The sequence below is a fragment of the Telmatherina bonti genome (assembly GCF_933228915.1).
Source record: "Telmatherina bonti genome assembly, chromosome: 21".
Classification (NCBI taxonomy): Eukaryota; Metazoa; Chordata; class Actinopteri; order Atheriniformes; family Telmatherinidae; genus Telmatherina; species Telmatherina bonti.
In genome coordinates this window covers 29,043,188-29,069,960 of record NC_136630.1, presented here as the reverse complement: position 1 = coordinate 29,069,960, position 26,773 = coordinate 29,043,188, and the positions used below count along the sequence as shown (strand labels likewise).

The 26,773-nt window shown below is 44.1% G+C and overlaps 1 protein-coding gene across 2 annotated transcripts; it reads right to left on the bottom strand.

The window, feature by feature from the left end:
• Positions 1 to 1,067: 1,067 nt before the first annotated feature.
• Positions 1,068 to 25,916, bottom strand: rab3gap1 (RAB3 GTPase activating protein subunit 1). Of its 2 annotated transcripts, none has more exons than XM_079260858.1 (24): positions 25,872 to 25,916; positions 25,726 to 25,781; positions 24,009 to 24,081; positions 23,788 to 23,920; positions 23,527 to 23,605; positions 23,326 to 23,445; positions 20,661 to 20,826; positions 19,227 to 19,326; positions 18,624 to 18,705; positions 16,781 to 16,849; positions 16,611 to 16,684; positions 14,530 to 14,622; positions 14,285 to 14,457; positions 14,024 to 14,113; positions 12,601 to 12,773; positions 12,477 to 12,531; positions 12,118 to 12,408; positions 9,107 to 9,244; positions 7,070 to 7,297; positions 6,909 to 7,005; positions 6,727 to 6,830; positions 5,112 to 5,227; positions 3,519 to 3,621; positions 1,068 to 1,499 (listed from the first exon to the last, which is right to left on the bottom strand). In XM_079260858.1, the coding sequence occupies exons 1-24, from the start codon at positions 25,887 to 25,889 to the stop codon at positions 1,266 to 1,268; spliced, it is 2,865 nt and encodes a 954-aa protein (XP_079116984.1). In that variant the 5' UTR covers positions 25,890 to 25,916; the 3' UTR covers positions 1,068 to 1,265. The 2 variants fall into 2 exon arrangements, with proteins under 2 accessions (XP_079116984.1, XP_079116985.1); XM_079260859.1 differs by having other exon boundaries at positions 12,607 to 12,773.
• Between the last annotated feature and the right edge of the window lie 857 nt (positions 25,917 to 26,773).

Below are 26,773 nucleotides of genomic sequence, written 5' to 3'. Positions count from 1 at the left end.
GGGAGGACTGACTCGCCCCAAAATAAAGGGCGTGACAGTAATCCAGCCGAGATGAAATGAAGGCATGGATTACTGTTGTGCGAGAAAAGGTTTTACTTTCGCCAGCTGTCTGATGTGGAAAAAGCTCGACTTCACTACAGAGGTGATTTACTGATCAAGTTTAAAATCACAGTCCATCTTAAAACCCAAGTTTGAAACTGTTGACTTTAAAAAAAAAAAAAAAGCTGCCAAAGGCCCAAAATCAGCAGGCAGGGGTTCACAAGCTCCACGGGGACCAAACATTACTTCAGTTTTTTTCTTCATTAAGATGTAGGGAGTTTAGACCCAACCAGGATTTGACGTCTTCCAGACATGCTGAAAAAGGACCAATGGAGAAGGTGTTTTTCTTTTAAAGAGGCATAAATATCTCACTATCATCGGCATAAAAGTGAAATGAGATGCCATGCCTTCTCAAGACTGATCCCAGGGGCAGTAAATACAAAGAGAAAAGCAAAGGCCCTAAAATCGACCCCTGTGGAATCCCATAAGGAAGTGGAGCAGAGCTGGATTCAGCATTTCCTAAACTCACACTCATGCTTCTGTCCGACAGATAGGACTTGAACCACTCCGATGCAGTACCACAGATACACAGTAGGCAGCATAACCGAGCCACTAAAGTGTTGTTATCTACAGTGTCAAATGCTGCTGTCAAGTCCAATAAAATAAGAATAGTCCACATCTGGGAAGCTCCATCAATGCTGAAACATCTGCTCCCATCCAGACAACGTCTCTTTCAGGGAAGACCTTGCAGGTTCCACCATGCTGGACCACATCCTGATGGTGGAACAGGAGAACTGTCCAGCAGCTGATGAGCTAATAAGTCTCTCCGTTGTACATCCTGTACTGGGAGCAAAATGTGATGAGAAATAAAAATACTTCAGGTAATGTAAACTTCAGAAAACTTTGCTTTGAGAGGGAAATTAATTCATGTTTTGATGAAACTTGACGGCAGAATTTTACTTTCAGAACTTCAGTTTTAATCTTTCAGTTGAAAGAATGAAACTTTGACACGTTCAAAGTGCAGCGTTTGTTTTTATTTCTTTACATTTCTGATGATGAGTCAGCAGCCGTTCAGTTTAACAAACAATAAAGTTACGATTTTTTTTTAAAGACATGAAACAAACACAAATAATAAAAATAATTCACAAACACTGAACAAGCAGAATGAAGTTGTGGATCCTCCCCGCCGTGTCCTGGAAGGCTGGAGGACGAGCTCATTGAGTTTTTCAGAAGAATGCCGTGTCAGAAGAAAACGCTCCGGCCAGTCTGAACTCGTCCTTCATCATCACGCAGAAGAGCCGCTGAGGCAGAGCTTTGGAGTACGGAGCTGGACGAGGGACGCAGCTTCTCAGCAGGACCTCGCGGCCCGCCGGAGGAGGGAAGTCTGGGACTTTCCTGCTCCCCAACGACTGCTTCCCTTCGCCCCCAAAGTCGTCGTCCACAGGCGGCAGGAGGGCGGCCTGAAGAGGAGCAGAACGTCAGGGAAAAGGAAGAAATCTCTGTATGTTTTAGCTTTAATGTTCAAAGTGTCTGATGTTTTCTTCAGTTTGTTTTATCAGCGCTGCTTCAACACAACCTCCCACATGGAGGACTCATCAATCCTAATGATCACATGTGATCAATGAACCAGACCTGAGGAGATGTTTCCACCACAAGCAGCTCGGTGAAGATGGAGACGTTAGTATCGGTTCTGGTCTAAATGAAGGATTTAAATCTAAACCAGACTGGTGTGGAAGCTGGTCTGGTTCAGCGGATGGAACGCTGCTGGCTTTAAGACGATAAATGGCTGAAAACAAGTTTATTTATTTATTTATCATGATTAATAAAATTATTTGTATTTTATTTTTTTAAAAAAGCAACAACATCCAACATTTTGTTGCATTTCAATGAGCAGAACAGCAGGAAACGCTGATCCAACGGGTCGATGCCCAGATGTTCGTTCAGATTTCTCCTTCGTCTTCGTAGAAGAAGATACGAAGATTTTGGTTAAAGTTTGTAAAATTGATGAATGGATAAAAAGATGGGCAGAAGAACATGGATGGATGGATGGATGGATGGAATGATGAACAGATGGATGATGATGGATGGACGGATGGATGGATGGATGGAAGGAATGGAATGGATGAACAGATGGAGGAACAGATGGATGGATCAACGGATGGATGGATAGATGGAAGAACAAACAGATGGAAGGATGAACAGATGGATGGATGGAAAGATGAAGAGATGGATGATGGATGGATGGATGAACAGATGGATGGATGGAAGGAATGGAGTGGATGAACAGATGGAGGAACAGATGGATGGATCAACAGATGGATGGATAGATGGAAGAACAAACAGATGGAAGGATGAACAGATGGATGGATGGAAAGATGAAGAGATGGATGATGGATGAACAGATGGATGGATGGAAGGAATGGAATGGATGAACAGATGGAGGAACAGATGGATGGATCAACGGATGGATGGATGGAAGGATGAACAGATGGACGGATGGATGGAAGAACAAATGGACGGATGGATGAATGGATGAACAGATGGATGGATGGTGGAACAGATTGATGGATGGAAGGGATGGATGAACAGATGTATGAACAGATTGATGGACGGATGGATGAACAAATGGAGGAACAGATGGATGGATGGATGGATGAACAGATTGATGGATGGATGAACAGATTGATGGATGGATGGATGGATGAACAAATGAAACGACTAATCCAGTTTTTTATAACCCCTTCTTAACATGTTTCTGCCGTTAGATTCAAGATGACCTGATATTTTTGTGTTTCCATGACTTTTTTTTTTTAAATAAAAATGATATTTCTAAGTTTTGACAACAGCTGAAATTTGCAGGTGTTCCTATTGAATAATGTTTAGTGCTAAAGCCTCAATCCCACCCATCTGATGGGATTTTACAAGAACTGCAGCTTCTTCAAGCTAGCCACGTAGCGTTATTTTGGGGATTTCTAGTCGCTGCAGACAATTTGCTACGGCTTTTCTTTCCCGTTTTCTTTTCTAAAACTCTGAAATTTGCTGTTTGTTCCATACTGCACAGTCATTACAAGTTTTTTCTTGCATATTCATGAATGAGGATGGTATTTATGTAAATAAACCACTTCAGTGGATGTTAGTGAGTCATCCAATACGTTTCCACTCACTGGAGGGTAAATAAATATGATATAATTGAACATAATGTAATTACGCAGGTTTGCCTTTGTGATTAATAGGAAAAGAAAATGATACAGCTATATTTTATACAAGATTTACATAATATAATTATGAATATATATTACTTTATACAAATTTTATAGAATACATTAAAATAAATCATAAATCATGATAAATTCTAAAAATTACTAATAAATAAAAAGTATAATTGCATATGTCTGCAGAGGTAAAATACTGTATTAAATAAAAATGTTGAATTATTTTTTATTAATTCATGCATGAAAAGTTAAATGAAGCGTTTTTACCCGCTGAGCGTTGATGAAAAGTCTGTGGATGATTCTTCCGGCTGCCCCCTGTCCTCCTCCGACGACCACCACCTCTGGTTCTTCCAGCAGGGAGCTGACAAACCTGAAAAACACAACTTGCACGTTTTAATTCACCAAACAATCTTCTTTCACGCCCCGTTTCTCCTGCTTCCTACCCAGCGGTGGCAAGTTCGCCTCCCAAATGGCGCTTGACTTTGGATAGTCACATATATTCCCCTTACTTCTCTAAAATGAATGGTTTGTGTTTTAAAACTTTTTGTGTTCAGCGTTTTTATCAGAAGAATATTTGCCTCCATTTGTGCACTTACTTTTTAAAAAAAATGTTATTGTATATTTCAATTAAAGTCTTTTATCGCACAAATTAACAAAAAAACAGCAAAAAAATAAACCCCAAAAAACCCCCAACTCATTAATATTTAAAACTGCGGCCCCATACTTAAACATTAGTCACTCATAACTATATAAGACCACATGATGCCTTCACACATTCTCCTCACGCTGTCTCCATAGACATATCTCCATAGACATATATCTACATAGACCCGCATCGTATCACGCTGCCTAGAGCTGACGTCTCATCGCGCCGCCATCTTGGATGGGTCTCCATGCGCCTCAAATGTATTTATTTATTATCATTTATTTATAAGGCGTAGGTCCAACCACAACAATAACTTCACACATTTTTACCTGTTTTTTACACTTTGCTTTGTTACAAAGGACAGAGATGTTTGAATCGATGTGTCTGTAAAGTCTCCTGATGACAGAGATGTTTGAATCGATGTGTCTGTAAAGTCTCCTGATGACAGAGATGTTTGAATCGATGTGTCTGTAAAGTCTCCTGATGACAGAGATGTTTGAATCGATGTGTCTGTAAAGTCTCCTGATGACAGAGATGTTTGAATCGATGTGTCTGTAAAGTCTCCTGATGACAGAGATGTTTGAATCGATGTGTCTGTAAAGTCTCCTGATGACAGAGATGTTTGAATCGATGTGTCTGTAAAGTCTCCTGATGACAGAGATGTTTGAATCGATGTGTCTGTAAAGTCTCCTGATGACAGAGATGTTTGAATCGATGTGTCTGTAAAGTCTCCTGATGACAGAGATGTTTGAATCGATGTGTCTGTAAAGTCTCCTGATGACAGAGATGTTTGAATCGATGTGTCTGTAAAGTCTCCTGATGACAGAGATGTTTGAATCGATGTGTCTGTAAAGTCTCCTGAGACGACATCGTTGTCAAGCGGTGCTTTACAAGTAAAGCTGGATTGAATGTAAAAGGACAGAAATATCTTCTGATTCACTACAAAGCATGAGACATCACTACCATACACAGCTGATACATTTTTCTTGTCCTTTATCGTCACGGGAGTTTTTTCTCAAAAAGCCTCGGAGCACACAGCGCCCCCTGCTGGCTACGCTGCCTCACGTTTGGCTTATTCCAACATTTTCTCCTCTAGTCAGCCTCAAAGCAACAGAAACCTCAGACTTCGTGGCGACTCGGAGTGCATAAGGAAAAAAAATGGCTCTGTCGTCATGGCAACCTTAACAACCAGCAAGTCCTAATGTAAACCTCACCTCTCCAGCTCAGTCGTGGAATCTTTCTCATCTTCCTCAATGACGGTAAACTTGGTTTTGAGGGACCGAGCTTGGGTGATGACGGTCTCCATGGCAACCAATTGATTAATGAAATCCTGCATAAAGAAAGAAACGTGTTTAAATCTTTCAGATCAACTCTAGTAAAATGTTTCTGAAGCGTGAAGGCGGAACAGGCCTGGTCAGAACCTGAAAAGACACAACAATCTGCAAACCCAGTTCCCAGAGAGCTGGGACGCCGAGCAAAACGTAAATAAAACCAGAATCCCATAAAGTCAGATTTTATTCCCAGGAGAAGATAAACGTCATGTCAGATTTTATTCCCAGTAGAAGATAAACGTCATGTCAGATTTTATTCCCAGTAGAAGATAAACGTCATGTCAGATTTTATTCCCAGTAGAAGATAAAAGTCATGTCAGATTTTATTCCCAGTAGAAGATAAAAGTCATGTCAGATTTTATTCCCAGTAGAAGATAAACGTCATGTCAGATTTTATTCCCAGTAGAAGATAAACATCATGTCAGATTTTATTCCCAGTAGAAGATAAACATCATGCCAGGTTTTATTCCCAGTAGAAGATAAACATCATGCCAGGTTTTATTCCCAGTAGAAGATAAACATCATGTCAGGTTTTATTCCCAGTAGAAGATAAACATCATGTCAGATTTTATTCCCAGTAGAAGATAAACATCATGCCAGATTTTATTCCCAGTAGAAGATAAACATCATGCCAGGTTTTATTCCCAGTAGAAGATAAACATCATGTCAGGTTTTATTCCCAGTAGAAGATAAACATCATGTCAGGTTTTATTCCCAGTAGAAGATAAACATCATGTCAGGTTTTATTCCCAGTAGAAGATAAACATCATGTCAGGTTTTATTCCCAGTAGAAGATAAACATCATGTCAGGTTTTATTCCCAGTAGAAGATAAACATCATGTCAGGTTTTATTCAATGAATCAATGAACTTATTCAAGGATCAATGAACTGTGGGACTTTGATGATCACACCGTCTACAGGGATACTCAATATGTTCCTATGAGGTTCAGAATCCAGCAGATTTTCCACGTTTCCCTGCTCCAACAGAGAAATGAACAAGTCTTTATGCAGAACCTGACAGGCTGTTGGAATCATTTGATTCAGGCGTGTTGAAGCAGGAGTACATTGAAAACCTGCTGGATTGCAGACCTCTTAGGACTGAAGGGAATCCACCTGATATATAATATCATATAAAGATTCAGAGAATCAGAAGGAATCTCTGTATGTACAGGACAAGGCTGGATACTGGTGAAATTCTGTATCAAAAGCAGACATGATTCTCTACTGGAAACCAGTGCATGGAGTCAGGAAGATTCCAGAAACACAGTTCATCCTGAAATCCACACATGCAGGTTAAAGCTCCATCATGCAGAGAAGAAGCAACTGAAATGGTAAAAATGTCTCTGTTTAACATCTGACATGTTATTTTTACTCTACTGGGAGTAAAGAGCCGATGAGGTTCTGGTTTTATCTGGTTTTACGTTTATCTCCCAGAGAGACCTGACTGTTGGGACTTAGAGTCATCTGCATGAACTTTCTCTCCATGGAGCTGACTGACCTCCAGCTTGTTGTAGTCGTAGCTGGGTGGATGCAGCAGCTTGCTGGCCTGAGTCGCAGCCTGCTGGATGCTTCTTCTCACTGATGGCATGTTTTCTATGGACTCTGTTGGAAAAACAAAGGAGATTCGTCTTCATCCGAGCTGACGTAGCTCCTCCATCACTGACGTCATGAGAAACTCACCTTCCTGTTTCAGCTTCTGGAGCGCAGCGTGGAGCAGGCAGGGGAGGAGGAGCCGGGCCAGGTCTGCAGGTTTCTGCAGCGCCAGGTAGTGCAGGACCTGAGGACAAAGACCGGGTTACTGCCCAGAACTTCCCGTTTCATCCACAAACCACCAGGCGTACCTTCTCCGCCTCCTTAGTGTCGTCAAAAAGTCTCCTCTGGCGTCGAGCAGGAGTAACCCTGGAGGTCTCCCACGCCTCCACCCACATGTTTCCTGGGATCTTCATCCTGGCGCTCAGCTCTCCTCTCAGAACCGTGTTCCCCGTCTCATCCACCGCCATCTCCTCCACATAATCCCGGGGTGAGTACCAGCGGACGAAGTCCTCCAGGACACAGCCGGGGTTGGCTGCCTGAAAGACGGGAAGAGAACTGAACTCCAGACCGGCTCTGCAGCCAATAATCAGATCAATACGAATGATGAAGAGGACAGAAATGCCATCTGAAAGTAGGGTCCCCCATCATCATCATCATCACCTTCAGCAACATCATTTATCTGGTTAGGATCATAGTGTGATGCTCTAGTTCCTGCAGCAGCAACATGGAGTCTGCCCAAACTCCGACTCCGCTCTTCAAGCAGCATCTTCGCACTTTGAACAACTCTTCCATTCACCAGATTGAGTTGGAGAGATTGTCCAGAATAAACTGCAGCCGTATTTTAACAAAGGGACGATAGCAGGGAGGGAAGGAACCTGGAACTGGACTCTCTGAAGTCTGACCAGCACGGCGTCCCAGATTGTTTGGTTTCTTGTTTGTGTTGTTCTCACTCTCAGATGTAAGTCGCTGGATAGAAGCATCTCAGAAGGAAACGGTTGTTCTAGAGGGTCATTTTGTTTTATTTTCATCACTTTAGATTCAACCAGCCAACTCTGCTTCTCCTGAACTGCACGTTTACATACATCTATATATGTTTACACATGTTAACCTACAATAATATACCTTTATATAAGTTTATACACGTCAACGTGTAGCTAGATTTCAGCATCTGGGCATCACAGAAATAACTTGGACCTGAACACAGCAAAATTATGGGCTTTACAGCAGATATCCAAATGAGATGTTTTTGTACGTCGTTTGTTTAAATGTTTTATTCTTATTGCAATGTACCGTTTTCCATTCTTATTTCTTCGTATTTTTCTACATCACAGCTGAACAGTGGCATCTCCTGGTCTACAGGATCAATAATATCTAATCATACGTGCATCAGCAGGCGGGTGTGAGGGTCCTCCCTGCTGGAGGCGTCTTCTCTTCTGCTTACAGTTTTAGAGACATCTTGTATGAAACTCAACTTTTTCTCTTTTCAGAGATCTGAGATGAACTAACCAACCGACATCCGACCTTAACACTGAACACGAATCACCTGATGATGATGATGATTAAAATGATAATAATAATGATAATAGTGATGATAATGATGATTTTAATGATGATAGCGATGATGATGATAATGATGATTTTAGTGATGGTGATAATGATAATAATGATAGGGATGATGATGATGATGATGATGATGATGATGACGACGATACTTCAGTTGCTACTTTTACATGGGAGTTTTAATTCTGCTTTAACCCTTTAACCTGATGACCATGTAAACAATTCATTCCTAACGCAAATTTTTATTTGGAATAAAACTTAATTTTCAGTTGCTGCAGAAAGTGAAGTAGTATGCTCGTGTTGAGCTGCTAATTCACATTTAGAATAAACAGTGGCGAAACTGGAACTTATTATGTAGTTTTCACAAGTTACGACTGAAAAGATGAGACGCAGGGAGCTAACTTTTATTTCCGGTATACGTCATACGTCACGTGCACCCTCTGTCCAATCAGAACCCTTCCCAACCCGCCGCTCTGAAGAGGAATCAAGTCAGGACGTGTTTCATGTAAACATTCATTCAGAATTATTATTTTCATGTAAACTTGTAAGAGAATACGTTAATTCACAATTATTTAATTCTGAATTAAAAAAACACCATGTAACCGTACCCAGTGAGGTAAAATGGATCAGATTAAACTAAATTCCAGGGATTTGGTCCGTTTTCATTTGTCTGAAGAGGATCACATCTGTTGTCGGACCAATCAGAGGCAACCTGGTAACCTCCATTTACAGCAAACAGTGTGTGTGTGTGTGTGTGTGTGTGTGTGTGTGTGTGTTTGTGTCACCTTGAAGGACTCCATGTCAGAGAGCAGACAGGCGCTCTGCATCCGAGCCCGGAGGTGAGTTCCTTCAGCCGATGTTCCCAGTTTGGCCAGAACTTCTGATTGTTCCTCCAACTGGTCCTCCGTCATGGGAGCCGGTTCCTGATAGACACACACACACACACACACACACATCATTGTAAAATGGTTGTTAGAGGTTAGATGGTTCTGGTCAGGTGTCCTTGACGCCACAGACCCCTCACGAGACCATCCCCAGGTTCTGGTTCAGTCCAAAGTCTCTGCAGGTCCCAGTTTAGTCTGGTCCCAGTTTATTCTGGGAGTGTTCTGGTTTTTAATGGAGGTGAGAACAGACGAGACTTCCTGTCCAGCCCAGTTAGAGGAGCTGCTGGTCCTGACAACTGCTGACACAGTTTTCCTGAAGATTCAGGGAAACATTCTGAGACAACATGGAAAAATACGCGTGTTGGATTATTTATGGTTCCATGTAAAGAAAAGACAGTAGAAATGGATTTTCTGAGTATAAACTTGTGTAACTGGAGCATCGTTTAATAACTGAATCGTAGCGCCTGAATTCTAATAGAACCAAATCATGAGGTACGTAAGAGGACACGCCCCGACATTTGGACCAATCAAAACACGTGGGCCAAACACGTTCAGCGATCTGGTTCTCTGCTCTCAGTAAAACCTTTTGTTTAGTTTCCTGCAGCAAACCTGCTCATCCCCAGTCCGCTTCCTGCATATGGCTGACTGGAAACGACACCTGTGTTTCGAGATGGACCAGAATTTGCTCTTTGGGTTGCGCTGCATGTGCACACCTCCCTCAACACACCAGACTTCCTGAGTTTATAGTTTCCAACTGAAGCTGCATCAGACAAACCTGTGGACTGGTGCAGTCATGGTGTCTCGTATACATAGACTGCATATGAAAGATGGACGGAGCCTCCGGTGGTTAAAAGTGAAGCCTATGCGGAAGTGCATAAAACTGCAGTTCCCCCTTCATCCACTAGGGGCTGCAAAACAGAGCAAATCCTCATAGACTCCCATGTTAAAAAGACCAACTTCACAGCTGGAATAAGCATGTTTACAGCAGAAATAAACATGTTTACAGCAGAAATAAACATGGTTACAGCAAAAATAAACATGTTTACAGCCTGGTACAAAAATCCATTTTAGGTTTAATAAGTCAGGTTTACCTTCATGACAACTGTGGGGGGAGTGAATTTTTTTCTAACTCGCCCGTTTTAAAGTAATTTAATCTTGAAGTTCTGCATATTTAGGGACATGTCCTTTTGATTGACAGGTACCCAATCTCCCGCTTCAAGTAAGAAGAACATAGAAAAACCGCGGTTTTTAGCCGGTTAACAACTTACCTCCGTTAGCTGATTAGCTCCTGTTAGCTCCGGGTTAGCTCAGTTAGCTCTTAGCTGAAGAAAGCTTGGAGTTCACTCCATGTCAATCACCACCATGACACTCAAAACCCCCCTCTCAGCTCCACTTTTTTGCCCATATTTGTATAAATCGGGTGAGACGATACGCATGCCCCTGACAAGATGGTGATGGTAGGAACCGCCCACCGAGCTTCAATTCAGCTCTTCAGAAACCTACAGGTGACGTCACGGAGGCTCCGCCCATCTTTTATATACAGTCTATGCTCGTATAACGTACTGCAGAACCAGAATCAGCACGAAAGACCACCAAAACAAGTATAAAAGCTTCAGGCAGAAAACCAGTAAGGTCCCATCACTCCCAGTTCTCACAGAAATATCAGCTGCATTTAGATGGCATCACACGTTCAATCAGAATCATGCAAACATCTCAGCAGAGTCGATCGGCCTGATTGGGAAGATTTTTCAATCCAATCAAAAGCAGTGGTTTAAATCTTTTCCTGATCGAGTCGGAAGGATAAAATATTCCCTCAATATCACAGTTTTCCATAAAACATGATGCCTGAACCAAAAGCTGAACAACGTGTGTGTAAATGAGCAACATGAGGCGGTTTAGACGAGCTCTGCTCTGGCTGACAGCTCATCCTGTCAATCTGACGTTAACTTCAGTGGAAAATAATCCTTGTTAGACACATATACAGTCGTCCTCATATGTATTCATACCCTCCCATTAAAGAAGGAGAAAACAGCTGCCTGGGAAATAAGCTGAAATTTACTAAAGTTATGATAAATAAAAGTTTCATGAAAATCATTAAATTATTTTCTAATTCTGGTTCAATAGAAATATTTTTTAAAAAGCAAACCAATATGCTAAAATTATACATGTTACTTCACTCAAACTAATATATATATATATATATATATATATATATATATATATATATTTAAAAATCCTTTGATTTTTCCACTCCAGTCAGGTGTTTTCTGTTCCTCAGTCAGACTTCTGCACCTGTTGACAGGTATTTTGTCCCACTGTTCAACAGAAAAGTGCTCTAATTTGTCCAGGACCAATTCGTGTTTTTTTTCTTTAAATCAATTAAATGACAAAACAGTGTCTTATATTACTGAATTATAATTTAACATATTTTAATTATTGTTCATTATTTCAGTCTCCAGTTAAGTGACTGTAATAAATTCAACCTTTTCTTTAATGAAAGGGGGCGGAGACATCTGAGGACGACTGGAATGAAATTCATTTGTGGTTCTTGGACACAAATATGTGTGTTTATACATAAAAATAAATAAACGGTCTGGCTGGTGTGGTACCTACACCAGCGCTCTGCTGCTCATTCTTTTTTAACAGGAGAGCAATGGATTCTGGGATAGGAGATGGTGGTTAGGATACATCTCTTGTCTCTCCAGCTAGTCTGGAGCCAAACGAAGGGCGGATTTGAAGGAGGCTTTGAATTGAGACGGCACTTGGCGCCATGATGACGCATGCAGCCGACAAATCCGTACTTGGAAGTGTGTAGAACCTGAATTGAGGAACAGCCATAGAGCAGTTCTGCATGCAGGTTGGAGTTCTACTTCCTGTTTACAGGGAGCTGAACAGGAAGTGGAGGCTGGTACCTGTGTGACGGGAACATAGAGCAGTTCTGCAGAGTTGAGCAGAGTCATGTTGTTGTAGGGATGCAGTCGGCCTTCTGCTTTAACTCTCCCGCCCTCCTTCCCCCCTTCAGGAGGCTCCGTCTCCCCCTGATCGCTCAGACACTCGAAGAACTCCTCATCGCTGTCGCTCCAGGATTCCCAGGACTTTCCAGGAGAAACCTCTCTGGCTGAGGAGGACTCTGGATGTTTGTGGTCCTTCTCTTTGCGAGCTTCGTCTCTGGCCCTCTTCCTCTCGATGCAGCAGTTCAGCATCTGTTCAGAGAAATCTGCTTTCTAGTCGCCGCCACCTGGACGCTGCAGTTTCAGCAGACATGACTCACCTGGAACTTCTGATGCAGGAGGCAGCAGCGGAGGTCGGGAGGTCCACCGTCCAACCTGGTGCAGAGCAGACGGGATGAATACAGTGTCTATCGTACAGGGACTCATTCGGAGAGTTGCACCGACCCGTACACGAGGTAGTTGTTCTCCCATCGGTACCGCAGCTCCAGGACGAACTCCTGCCAGAGGTGGGCCACAGCTGGCAGGCCACCGTGGTTGTAGTTAACCAGACACAGACACAAGGCCAGCCGATGGGTCAGACTATCAGCCGGAGCCGACTTCAGCTGGAGGAACAGGTTCTGGTGGGGGAGGGGTTAGGGCTCAGGAGACGTGACCACACAACAGACCTTCCTGAAGCTTGTTCCATCCTCCACCAGAAGCCAGAACTTTCTTCTTGTTCTCGAGGTTCCGAGAAGAAAATGACGTCATTTTGTTCTCGCGGGCGTGATTGAAGACAGTTCTCGACACATCGGGCTGGCGGAGTCCGAGAAGTATCGTGTGATTGGTCGGACATGTGAGGTGAGCGTGGTTAAAACGGAGAAATCATGAAGCGGAGTCGCTGCTACGCGTTTTTACTGTTGCAGGTAAAACGGATTGTTTTGATAAAACAGCTGATCGAGGTGGTGAGAAAGTACCAACATTTTTACATGAAAACACTCGGACCCAGCCGCGTGCACGACCCGCCCCGCCGCGCGCACGACCCGCCCCGCCGCGTGCACGACCCGCCCCGCCGCAGACGAAGTTGCTCATTAAATATGAGACTAAAAAAGCACTCAGAGGTGTTTTCTTTCTCTTTGTCTTTCTGTCTCTCTTCTATCCTCTCCGGTCCAGCAGTAGAAACTCTGCATTAAAATCATACAAAATAAATTTAAAAAATAAAATAAAAATCCAGAAAATCAAGATGATCATCATACCAGTAATTCTCCCCTTGGCAAAGTAAATTTGATCAGCAGAACAGCATCCAGACCATCATTCTGCTGCTTAAACGCTGGACAAGATGGAAAAAAAAAAAAAAAAAAAAAAAAAAAGCACTCGGAGAGCGGAAATGTTCACAATGTTAAAGAACCCTTTTAAAACATTCCTGGATCCAAACGGTGATCCGGATCACCACCAGAATTTAATCAGTTCTTCATTTTCACATTTCCAACAACTCTGGATATTTTTATAACCTTTTGAGTTATCCTGAACACAAAGACGGCGGGAAAAACATGACCTGGTGGAGGTAACAACCGGGTTCATGGCACATAAAGCAGACCCCCCCCCATGGATGGACCTGACGGAAAATAAGTTTTTTCTTGTTCTTGCAGCCTGGAGAACAAGAACTCAGTTGTTGCTTCTGATGGAGGATGGTACAAGCTTTACATGCAGTATTTAGTGTCTTACGACACGTTTACTCGTTAGGTAGCACTTTACTGGCTCCAACATGACTTTACTCTGGCACCGTAACACACGTGGTGATTCCTGGACAGACCAGGCCTTGCAGCACGGAATCTGTTCATCCTCTGCTCAGTACGTAGCCTGACAGGTGAAACAGAAGAAGTAGACCTACGTCATCAGAGCTTTTGTCCTTCTCCACCGTCCTGCTGGAACTGGATGGAGCCGTTTTGTCCTTCTCCACGGCGGCGTCTGGGAACAGATACTGAGGCAGGAAACAGGAGAACATGGTCACAGGTCGCCACGCGGAAGTAGGAAAACTCTTCTGGCTCAAGTCAGATCAGATTTACTGGCTTCCATCATCTGGATGAGAGTTTTAACGCCGTCCAGATGTGCGAAGTGCAGAATAAAACCCGTTTCCAGCGACGGTGTTTACCAGAAGGATGGAATTCAGCACGTCGTTGTTCAGCGGCGACTCATCGATGTGGCGGCGGCGGCGGATGCGCTTGCGGGCGCTGTGCACCATGCTGGAGACGGACAGCTTGGCGATGGGAACGGGCGCCGCCGGTTCCGTTAGCTTGGACAGAGCAGAGCTCAAGTCGTTGGATTCTGCAGGGCGGAGTTGAACATGAAGCAGGTTCCGGTCCGAACCGGGAACGTTTCCGGATCACGTAAACTCACCTTTTCCGTCTTCTTCCGTCAGTCCGCGTCCTAAAACGTCCTCCATGGACTCCTTCCGACAGCAAAGCTTGAAGAACTCCATCAGGAAGTCGCCTACATGGAAAACATGAGTCCAAACGCTGAAACTTCTCCAGACAGATGAGAAACAAGCAGGAAAAGATTCTTTTTTATTCCGGATCCACATTTTATTCCTTTCTCGGGAAAAGCTGCAGAGATTTACTGGAACTTCAATGATTTTTAGAGATTTTTATTCCTGGTTCGCGGTCGTCTGAAGCTGTTTACCATCAGTCCACTTTGCTTTTTAAACCCCGATGACAACAGGAACGACCCAACCATCAGAACTTTACATACGCTGGAAGTTCTGGTCGGATAAAATCCAAACCAGCCGATCCACGTCCGTTCATGTATCTGCTGAAGGTGAACGTCCTCACCTGTCTTCTGTAACTAGTCTGATAAAAGTCGCTGAGTTTCTGCTCTCCTTACAGACACCTGCTGCACTTATGTTTCTGGATCCCGACCAATAAAAGCAAAGCAGGAATAAAATGAGAAGGAGATAAAAATAGGTGGAGGGATTTGGGAAAAACCAGTCCGCAGTGATCAGACTGATTAGGAAGTGGAGCGTGAGGGACGGTGTTGACACAAAGCAGCGTGGAGGACCAGAGAGACATTTCAGCCAGGAAATCCTCCAGGATGCAAAGAAAAGCCCAAAATACAGCTTCAGGTGACGCCAGGGATGAAGAGGGACAGGAATACTGTTACTACGGCAACGCCACAAAGCAGGCTGCTTCCAATGTGCCAAACGGGACGGAGACGAGCCTCCGAACTCCTGGGACGACGTTGTCTGGACTGATGAGAACGAGACTCATCGGGATGAGTTCAGTGTCCCTGCAGGGAGGTGCTCCAGGTGCAGCGGAGGAAGATCTGCTCTCATCAGCCCAGAAACCACACATGGGATGTTCCAACACCATGAGTCCCAGTCCACCCATTGTTGTCTCCCAGTTCAGACCTGTTTTATCTGCTTGTCCCGGTTCTGTCACCACGCTGACAGATGCAAACAGCTGTTTGGGGATGAGCTTAAAGTGGAACTATTATGTACATTTCAGGCTCATTTATTTTTATTTCTGAGCCCAGAAGGGCTGGGATTGATTGAGTTATTGTCACAAATGGCTTTATTTACTTCAGACCGACCCTCTCCGTAGGCTGTCAGATCAGCCTGTGGACAAAACGAGTGGATTGAGACTCTTCCGCATTAAGCCCCGCCTCCCGCCACTGCACTACATCGGGAGCGCGCACCACACCTGCTTTCGCCGTCATTGTAACATCTCATAAACAGAAGGATTAGGCTCATATGAACTCAATAAAAAAACAAAATACAATGTCAACACATAGCATCCAGCCCTACATGTTGGAACCTGAATCAGAGCCTGAAAACGAAGTGGAAAACAGCAACCCACAGCAACGAATGCAGCAGGATGTCTCTCTTTGGTAAACTCTCCAGCCATCGTTGGAAATAACTTTATCCCACGTTTTCCACCCGCCTGATGTATTTGTACATGCCCTTGTTAACCAGTAGAAGGTAACCAATCACCGAACCTTATCCCCCGGGACGTCACAAGGATATCAAAGTAGAAAACTCTCTAAAACCACGCATTTTTCGTCGCCATGGAAACCGAACGGAGAGAGTGCTGGAACTCAAACTCAAACATGCATTTAGGTGATAAAAAACAGTGTCGTTCACATGTCTGATGAGGATTCAACACTGTAACACTGTAGAAAGCTCAGAAAACTCCAAATACCATCATAGGACCCCTTTAAATCCGGTTTCAACTCTGTGAAGTTTTAGTTTAGAAAAGAGCAAAAATATTTCTTTTTCTTCTTCTTGGGACAACAATAATAAGAATCAGTGTTTTTAATAAATGGTTGAGATGAAAGTTGATGATTTAGCCGAACTAAGACTTCCTGTTGGCATAAAGACCCAAAGCAGGTGGTAGAGATGCTTCATCTCCACTCATCGTTCATCAGATTAGTTCCAGTCACTGAGACGCGGCTCCGCCACACAGCAGGACAGATTCCCAACTTACCCAGTAAACACTGTGGGTTTTCAGCTGCCCGCACCCGAACTGACCAATGAGGAGCTTGGAGAGGGTCGAGGTCGCTGTTGGATGAAGAACAGAAGAGAATCAGCTCACATGAGTTCCATCCCAGTATGCAGGAACTGGGACACGGACCGCAGGAAGCAACGCGTCCTCACCTGTAGACGTCGTTGTCCACGACGATGCCCTCCGTCAGGTGGGGCCAGGTGGTCGCGAGGTGGAGCTCACTTCAACCACAAAGCAGACAACGTTTGTAGATTTATAAACATGTTAAATAAAGCAGGTAAAAAATCCTCCTGATGGTTTTTATCCAACCAAACTGGTTCAACATCATCTGTCCATACTAGGGATGCACCGATACCGTTACCAGTATCGGCTCAACACCAAGCGTGTGTACTCGGACTTGGTATTAATAAAAATGTACCGAGACCACACTAGTCCAGCCAGCACAGATGTGTTTGATGCTTCAGACGTGTTTTAAAAGAAATAAATGCCTTGAATGTTAAAATGTGACATTTTTTGTTCCACTAAAAGCCAGATCTTTGTTTAAAACCAAACATTTATAGTTGTATTTAGGTAAAATGTGACTAACCAGAATGAAACTTGTTGAACTTGTTAGATCAGTAATGTTATTTTATTTGTATTGGTGACGTAACTTCAGAAAGGATGGGTCATTTATTACAACCTAATGAAATCTTACAGTTATAACAGCAATAATAATCATAATAATGTTCACATAGATAGATCTGGTATCGGCAGATATTCAAGTTTCAGATATCGGTATCGGATCGGAATTCCCAACAAGTGGATCGGTGCGTCCGTAGTCCATACATGATCCGTTTCATCGTGCACATGGAGCTCCTCCTTCAGGAGGAGACGTTGAGGCAGCAGGTGAGGTCACAACCTGCGACCGGACGGAGCAGCAGCAGGCGGTCATACGTGCTCCATCTCCCGAAGTGCCGCGTGGCGAGTCCTCACACGCCAGCTACAGCAGCCGGTCTCGCCACCACCGAGTGTTAACATGATACATGTCGTCTTGTAGGGTTAGGTTAGGACGATGTGGACTTACAGCTACTTAAGGTGTTAACGTGCCAGTCGGGTCCAAACTGCAACAGGAAACGTCAACGGGTCGGGTTTGGTCATCCTAATGCAGGGGTGCCCAAGTGTAGTCCTGGAGATCCACCATCCTGCAACCTTTAGATACAACCCCTGTCCAGCACAGCTCTGCAGAGGCCTGCTAACGAACCACTGATTTGATTCAGGTGTGTTGGAGAAGGGTTGCACCTAAAACCAGCAGGATGGTAGATCTCCAGGACCGGACTTGGGCACCCCTGTTCTAATGCATCTGGGCGGGTTCGGGTCGGTAAATCTGGACCCATGCAGGACTGTGAACACCAGTTTTCTGAACACGTTGTTGGTTTTGTTTTTCCTCCTAACAAACACTCATCTGCATCGCTTCCTCCTCCTCCTTCTTCTTTGTGCTTTTCTGCAGTTGGCCGATGACGAACGATGGTTTCTGTTTGGTCTGGATTCTGGATAACCCGTTTGCAAGCGAACCCGGACCGCCGGCTTCCAGGTGGACCAGAGTCTGCTACTCTTCATACGGCGCCCAACGAGTCTTGCTGTCCTCAGAAACGAACCGGTCGGTTTAAACCAACCAGCAGCAGTCTGGACGCTCCCTGAGACCAGAATGGCTCAGGGGGAAGAGCGGGCAGCTACAGGCCCCGGTTCGGTGTTCGAACTTGAATCAGCTGCTGTACAGGAAGAGATCAGTGCAGTGGACCATCACCATGACGACCTCAGCGAGCTGCTGTGGAGACGACCAGCAGCCCAAATTGTCTCAGAAAGTCCAGACACCCCCCCCCCCATCATCATATTCTCCACAGACGGCCCAGGAGACGCCATAACGCCAGTTTAGCTTGTTCACACAGGAAAACCTGGACTTCTGCTGGAAGCGAAGGATTATTCCAACCTGCTGTCATCTGACCTCCATCTTCTCACCTGATTGGCTCCTCGCAGGCTCCAAACGGGAGGTTTCCGAACTCCACCCCTCCCACCTCCCCCCCGAGGAGGGCGTCAAAGTCTGAAAGAAACAACCGCAGTGTGTTTACTGATCGCACACCTTTCCTGCTTCAGCGTCGCTCATCTGGTTTAGCTGCAGGAGACAATTCTTCTTCTGTGGTGCTTTAACTTGTATTCTCTGATTTCACAGCAGCGCCGTCTGCTTTCAGAAATGTTTTCAAAGTGTTTCTGTCTTATCTGAAGTGCAACGCTGCCACCTGCAGGCAGGAAGTGGTAACTACGTCATGCAGGAACTACAGCAGGAATAAAACGTCGGATTTAAAGGAAATGCATGAAAATATGTTTTCTGGCTGAAATGTATGGGTTAAAGATGAGCAATCAATTCTCCATTTTTATAAATACATGAGATATGAGACAGAAATGACAGAAAGTGAGAGGAAAATGTGTTGTAGTTGGAACAGAACTAGATAAATCAGAGAAGTCTGTTGGCCACCAGGTCGGTTTCTTCTCCTGAATGTCTGCAACAACAACAGGCGCAGAGAAAACAGTGTGAAGTGGAGATCTGCCACGTCGTCTTCCCACCTGGAGGCTGCTGTGGCCACGAGTGCTGCGCCCAATCCTGGAGGATATACGTGAAGCGGATGGCGATGCCGACCGGAGGCAGAGGGAGCAGGTTACACCCCTGGTCAGAGGAAAACAAAGTTAACCGGCTTCCTGGCATCTGCTGTCATTCAGCTGTTTTAGTCACAGCATCTGGAACCAGGACAGCCCTGTCTCCGCTCAGGACCTGAACACGGTTCTGATGGACAGAGGAAGGGTTGGAACAGAGATTCTAACCCGGCAGACACTGGTTAGTGCTGGGAGGCCCCAGTCGGTGCTGGGAGGCCCCAGTCAGGACTGGGAGGCCCCAGGAACTGGTGAGAGCCCAGACTCTTAGCAGATCCCAAAGCAGATCTTTGTCCACACGGAGCAGTCTTTACCATAGCAACCAGAAGTCGTCACACATCTGTGACTACTGCCCCCTAGTGGCAGAAAAACACCAAACCAACTTTACATTAAATATAAATAATTTTAATTAAATTAAAAAAATTGAAAATCTGGATTTTTTTTGCTTCACAATTCTTAGATTTTTTTCCCCCCAAATAAATAAAAATAATCCATAACAAAATTCATTTTTATTGTTTTTATTGATCTTTTAACTTGACTTCTTGGGGATTATAGCAGCAGAATGATGATCTGGCTACTGTGTTGTTTTTTCCTCACTAAAATGAAGGACAATGATGAGTAAAAAAAAAAGTTTCATGCATTTCTTTTGTTTTTAATCTACAAAAATCATCCAAAAATTGTGAGAATCGCAATTTAAATCGAATCGGCACCCAAAAAAAATCGGAGTCGACTTGAATCGGGACAAAAGCGTCTCGTCACAGCCCTATAAATCATGTCTGCTCGCAATATTATTCATATCCCTTCCATATTCCAGCCACAGAGCTCCATTATTTTCTCATCACTTGTTGATCTTTGGCTGCTCCTGATTGGACATTACGTCAGTTTCAGCTGATGTTTCCATGCAGATGTGATGTTTACATCCTCAGATGTCAGATTACGAGGATAAAATTATGTAAAATAAATGTATCAATAGATATAAATAAAAACTGTTCTTTGTGCCACTGTTTACCTATTTTCCTCAAACCAACTCCAACTCTACCGTGCCCTACCGTGACTAAACATACTTTTATTCTGGCTTTATTCCAGCCATAGAGGATCATTATTTTCCTTCTCTTATCACCTGTTGATCTTTGGCTGCTTCTGATTGGACTTTACTTTCAGTTTAAGCTCTCTGATTGGTGGAAAGTCTGACAGGAATTGTCTTCATCATCATGTCCAGGTGAACATAGAGGTCTCTTAGCAACATGGTAGTGATGGTGATGTGATAAATAATGGTGTTATCATGGATCATTTACCATCTGGAGTCTCTGAATAAACGCTACATGTTGAACTTTTGGTGACAGAACTTACTATCTTCGATTTGAAGATGTCCAGAAGGCCAGACAGGTGGTTGTACTGGCTCGGCACCTTGCGGAGGTGGACCATCTCAAAGTCCGTGCGTACACCTGGTCCTTGGCACTCTCCGGCATAAATCCGCCTCCACTTCTGCTGCATCTGGACAAACACGGGGACCTGACTGGAAAACAAGAGAGATGGCGTTACTTCAGTTTAACAGCAGCTGCAAGTTGCTCCATCCAGACACACCAACTGAATCCCAGTAAGTTCTGGTTCCCAGTGGAGGAAACTCTCCCCATCAGACACGTATTCCATAAACGCAAACAGGAAAAGAGTTTTGCAGCATAAAGAGCGTCACTAATGACTGTAAAAAACAGCTCCGACGTGCTTCTCCTTCCTTCAGGACTTCCTTCTTTCTATGGAGCTCTGAATCCTGTCTGAAGCTTTTTATCCCAGTCCAGATCCAGAGGTATAAAGTAGAAGTAGAAGTAAAAAAGAAGTCGAAGTCCTGCCATGTTTTAGGATCTACTGCTGCATTCAGAACAGGTGTTTTCACTAACAGGCTCATCTACCTTGCTGTGGAAATGAGCTGATTAAATGCACCTAGTTAAGAAACTGGTTGGAAAGAGCTGCCGGACAGGACTTCTACTTTCTACTTCTACTTTATACACTTCTATCACAGGTTAGTAAATCCCATGGCAGGCTCCAAATACCACGTTCAGGTGCAGGTAAAACTGGAGCAGTGCTTTCTGACTGTTTGGAAGAATCCGGTAACTTACAGGGTGGGAACTTCGTGACTCTGCGGTTCTTTGGCGAATATTCAGACTCGTTTTTGGAAAGGTGGAAAATCCAGTGGCTTTTTCTGGCCACCGTCTATGGATGCAGATCAGGTAAAGCTGCTGCTGGCTGGTCCGTACGGACTTAGAGCCTTGATGTAGACTAAAACAGCTAAAGAGTTAAAAACTTCTTCATGTTGTAGTTTTAGCTGAAATGGAGACGTTAACCTGGTCGCACCTCAGCAGCGGGTCATTTCATCACACAGCAACCATCCTGACTGCAGGTGGATTTACAGCTCTGCGAAGGAAACCAAACCTGGAGGAGCCGTTCACATGACTGGATAATTCATCAAATGAATGATGATTTAAAAAATTCATTTTTAATCCAGGAACTAGAAACAGTTTGGATCAGAAAACCATCAAAACCAAACCAGACTTTTACGTGTTTTAGTTTTAATAAGATTTCCTTATAAGACTTTATATGATAAATCTTCAGATTAAAGCTGCGGTAGGTAATGTTGGGGCGCTAGTGTCCTGTCTTGGCCCCTCCCCTTTTGGTTTTGTTCCTCCCCCTATATTGGCCCCTCCCCCTATAGTTTTGCTCCTCCCCCGTCTTGGCTCCTTCACATAGACTGTATATAAAGAGATGGGCAGAGCCTAAGTGACGTCAACCATAGGTTTCTGAAGAGCTGATTTGAAGCCCGGTGGGCGGTTCCAAACGTCGCCATGTTGGCAGCGTCATGTGCGTCGTCTCGCCCGGAAAATACAAATATGTGCAAAGAGGTGGAGCTGAGAGGGGGGCCGTGAGCGTCATGGTGGATGATTGACATCGAGCGAACTCCGGGCTTTCTGTAGCTAAAAGCTAACCGAGCTAACCTGGAGATAACAGGAGCTAACCAGCTAATGGAGGTAAGCGGGCTAAAGCTAAGTCACGTTGTTAACCGGCTAAAAACCGCGGTTGTTCTATGTTCTTCTTATTTGAAGCCGGAGATCGGGTACCTGTCAATCAAAAGGACACGCCCCTAAATTTTCGGAACTTCGGAATTTACATTTTAAATGGGCGAGTTAGAAAAAAATTCACTCCCCCCACAGTTGTCATGAAGGTAAACCTGACCTATAAACCGAAAATGGATTTTTGAACCAGGCTGTAAACATGTTTATTTCTGCTGTGAAGTTGGTCTTTTTAACATGAGAGTCTATGGGGGATTTGCTCTGTTTTGCAGCCCCTAGTGGATGAAGGGGGAACTGCAGTTTTATGCACTTCCGCATAGGCTTCACTTTTAACCGCCGGAGGTTGCTGCTTGGTCCTCCTCTGGTTCTGCTCCTTGATCCAAGGTTTTTTTATTGCAGCTTTTTCCGCCAACAATTTTCTCTTTCTCGGCTGTTTAGCAGGAGGAGGCAAATAAACCGAGCCGGGTCGGGAAATCCTTCCTGCATTTTCTCAGCCATGTTTGCCTTCCGAGTTTCTTCTTCACTACTTTGTATTTTCATCCTAACACGCTGTTTATATGCAGGGTGTGGCTATCAGGTATGCGCTGCTGGAGGGGGAGGAGGGGAGCCGGGAGAAGAAGATTACGAAATATAAGAAATGAACGACTCCAACTATATTTCTCATTGTTCATGATAACAGAAGTATAGCCTACTATCAGGACGAGGAACCACTTCACCCAGAGTAACATGTCTCTGAGCAACATTCCCTCCTCCAGCTTTAATATTTGGATGCATAAATGATTCTTGTCGCAAGTCGTATGTTTGCCATGTGAGCCTTTACACAGCAACGTATTTGCCGCCGCGGATGGGATGACCTTATCTTACCGGGACTGCTGTCGTGTCGCCTGAGTCGTTTATGAATCAACATAAAGCAAAAGACTTGGATCCAGTGTGGAGAGCTGGAAGGGACTCACCAGCCACTGTTGGCCAGCGAGATGGAGACGGAGCTGAGGAGCAGATTACATTTGGACTCGCTGATGATGGCCTCGCAGTTCGCTCCCGGACTGATGACCACAAATTCCCGAATGCCGTACCTGTCCAAGCAGAAGACAGAGAGCCTGAAAACGTGTTTCCTCTGACCTCCAGGCAGCTCAGAGCAGTGACTCATTCCTCACCATCTGACCAGGCAGTGGGCTCGGGGAGGGAAGTCGTTGTTCATACACAGCAGGTCCTGCATCGCCGAAGGAAGAGCATCTGCAAGGAGAACGGCTGCGTCAGACACGTCTCAGTCCAACGCTGCAGAAACATGACGGGTCTCCATCTACAGCTGTTTCACACGGCTGATGTTCAGGAGGCGGATTTCACTCCACAGGAAGATTTTCTGATAGAGATGCTCAAAACCTGTTGAAGGGGGGGGGTGTAACAGGAAGCCGTACCTTCCTCCGGCTTGTCCTTGCCGTCGTCCTTCTTACTCTCTTGTTTCAGAAAGAAGTGCGTGATGAAGAACTTGAAGTCTGCAAAGCTGATGTCCTTCGACTCTTCTCCCCATGTTCCACTGGTGTATTCACCCTGCGTTCCAATAAGGCAACAGAACGGTCGTCAGTAACGACGCAGAATCAGCCGAACTGGTCCCAGATCAGTAAGAAAAGCTGATTACCTTTTCTGGTTTTCCCACAGAGCTTTCAGTCAGTTTCCAGTCACTGAGCACTTCCTCCACTCTGGACACAAACCTTCCAGCATACGTCAGACATTCAGTCATATAAACCTCAGATAATCAGGTCATCACTGACTTCAACACAAACAGGAATCCTGAAGCACAAACACTGCAGAGAGGAACGCAACCATCTGCTGCACAGCGGCTGAGCACTCCATTCACCTCCAGATCGCTGGAAATTTCCCTGAAACTTCCAATCCGATGCTACTTTTTGGGTTTTGGTTACAACAGAGATGGAACAGGAACGACAAAAGGCTGGAAAACTAAGATCAGATCAGATCTAAGATTTTTTAAAAGCATTTCTGAATCCAGAGAGCGCAGATCCTGGGGAAGCTCGTTCCAGAGACGGGGAGCGACAGCTTGATTAGAACGGTCTCCCCGGGTTTTAAAACGGGTTTGTGGGACCATCAACAGGTGTTTCCCGGTCGACCTTAGACTTCGAGCCAGACTGTAGGGCTTGTCCATGTAGGGCTCAGAAAGTAAGGACCAGGATTTTAAAACCAATACGATATTCAACATGAAGCCAGTGAAGAGACTTTAACACAGGGGTGATGTGTGTTCTTCTGCTGGTTCCAGTCAGAAGTCTCGCTGCTGAGTTTTGCCCCGTCTGAAGACGAGCCAGGGTTGCTTTCATGTTAAGGCAGGTAAATAAGCTGCTGCAGTCGTCTCATCGTGAGGACACACATTTCCAGCTCTTTCTGAGACACTATCGGTCTTAGCTTTGCAATAACAACCGAACTGGGAACAGGTCAGTAGCATGACTGGTTTAACTGGGAACAGGTCAGTAACATGACTGGTTTAACTGGGAACAGGTCAGTAACATGACTGGTTTAACTGGGAACAGGTCAGTAACATGACTGGTTTAACTGGGAACAGGTCAGTAACATGACTGGTTTAACTGGCAACAGGTCAGTAACATGACTGGGTATAAAAGGAGCATTTCAGAGAGGCAGAGTCTCTCAGATGGAACGATGGACAGAGCTTCACCAGTCTGAGACAAACTGGGTCTAAAAGTTGTGGGATAATTTCAGTAAATTGTTCCTCAGACTCTGAAGATCCTCCGTCTACAGTGTAGAACATCATCAAGATTCAGAGAATCTGAAGGAATCTCTGTATGCGCGGGACAAGACTGGTTGCTGGTGATCTTCTGCAGTAAAAGCAGTCATGATTCTCTACTGGAAACCTGTGCATGGACTCAGGAAGCTTCCAGAAACCAGTGTGAACCCAGTTCATCCTGAAATCCACACATGCAGGTTAAAGCTCCATCATATGTGAAGAGGATCCAGAAACACGCGCCGTCTTCTCTGGACCAAAGCTCATTTAAAATGTTCTGAGTGGAAACCTGGATGAAGATGTGGAATAGTTTGTGGACAGCATGGACGGCGTGTCCTGCAGACTAAAGAGGAGCTGGAGCATCCAGCTTGTTATCAGCTGAACTGTTGTTTCAGTTATCTTGTTATAAATATCAAAGGAAAACATACAGAAATGAAAGTCAGGGTATATCTGAAGAAACGGAGAGATAGAACATTTCTGCAGAAATGAAACAGATTTTGGGTGAATTAGAAGTGAATTAAAACCATCTCTGCTTTTCTTTCTGCAGATATAAAACAGATTAAGATTAATTAGAAGTGAATAAAACCATCTCAGCAGCTTTTCTTACCTTTCCCATTCCGATGCGGTGGTGAAATCTGTGATCTCAAAAACTTCTGATTCGAGCTGTAAGAGAGAAACATCCTGACATGTGACACAGCTTTATTTATCTATTGGTAAATGTGCATACTTGTGATGTTTAGCTGAGTTACACACATCATTATCCGCCGCCATGTTGAGGTCCCGTTGTTATTCTTCCGCTGTTTCTTCTTCTACGGTTTTCCGTGTTTCAAAATGGCGGACACTGCCGCCAACTGGATATGGTGTTACTCAATAAAACTTTTACTGTATGATTTAAACACATATGAACACATAAAATGATTTTATGAAGAATAATAATGAACATCTGTCACTGATGTTTCATTTTGCATACTTGTTGGCCATTTTGACTGGAAAGAGGTTTGATTTGACATTCCGGAGAGAGGCGCCATTAGGGGGGGAAAGTTAGGAAGTCCCGGTCCAACGCAGCCTAAAAATATGTAAAAACTAAATAAGAAAATCCTTAAACCTTCATTTAAAAATAGTAAAAAAAAATTTTAAAGGTTGTAATAAAATACAGCAGCAATAAAAACCGATAAACCATTTATATAAAATAAGCTAGGTAGATGTAATATGCACTAATACCGTAACGGTTACAGAGCCGCCAACTATCACGCATTGGTCGTGATACTCGCGCATTTGCGTGACTTCACACGCTCTCACGCCACACACCAATATCTCACGCTGGAAAAAAAAAAAAAAAAAAAAAAATCACGCTGAAAAACGCACCAAGATTTTTTTTTTTCATTTTGCTTATGTTAAAACGGTTTTGAATTCAATTCGGTTCAATTCTACTTTATTTATATAGCGTCAAATCACGGCAATGCCATCTCAAGACGCTTTACAGACAGGAAAAAACAAAACAAACAAAAAAAAAACCTAAAGAAAGCCAATTAATAATAGCCTATATAAGGAAACCAACAGATTGAGTTATTTGACAGCTGAGTTATCTTTGATCTATCTATTGAGCCTGAAAAAGACTCATGATCGATAAATAATACCTGCAGATACTGAGAGAG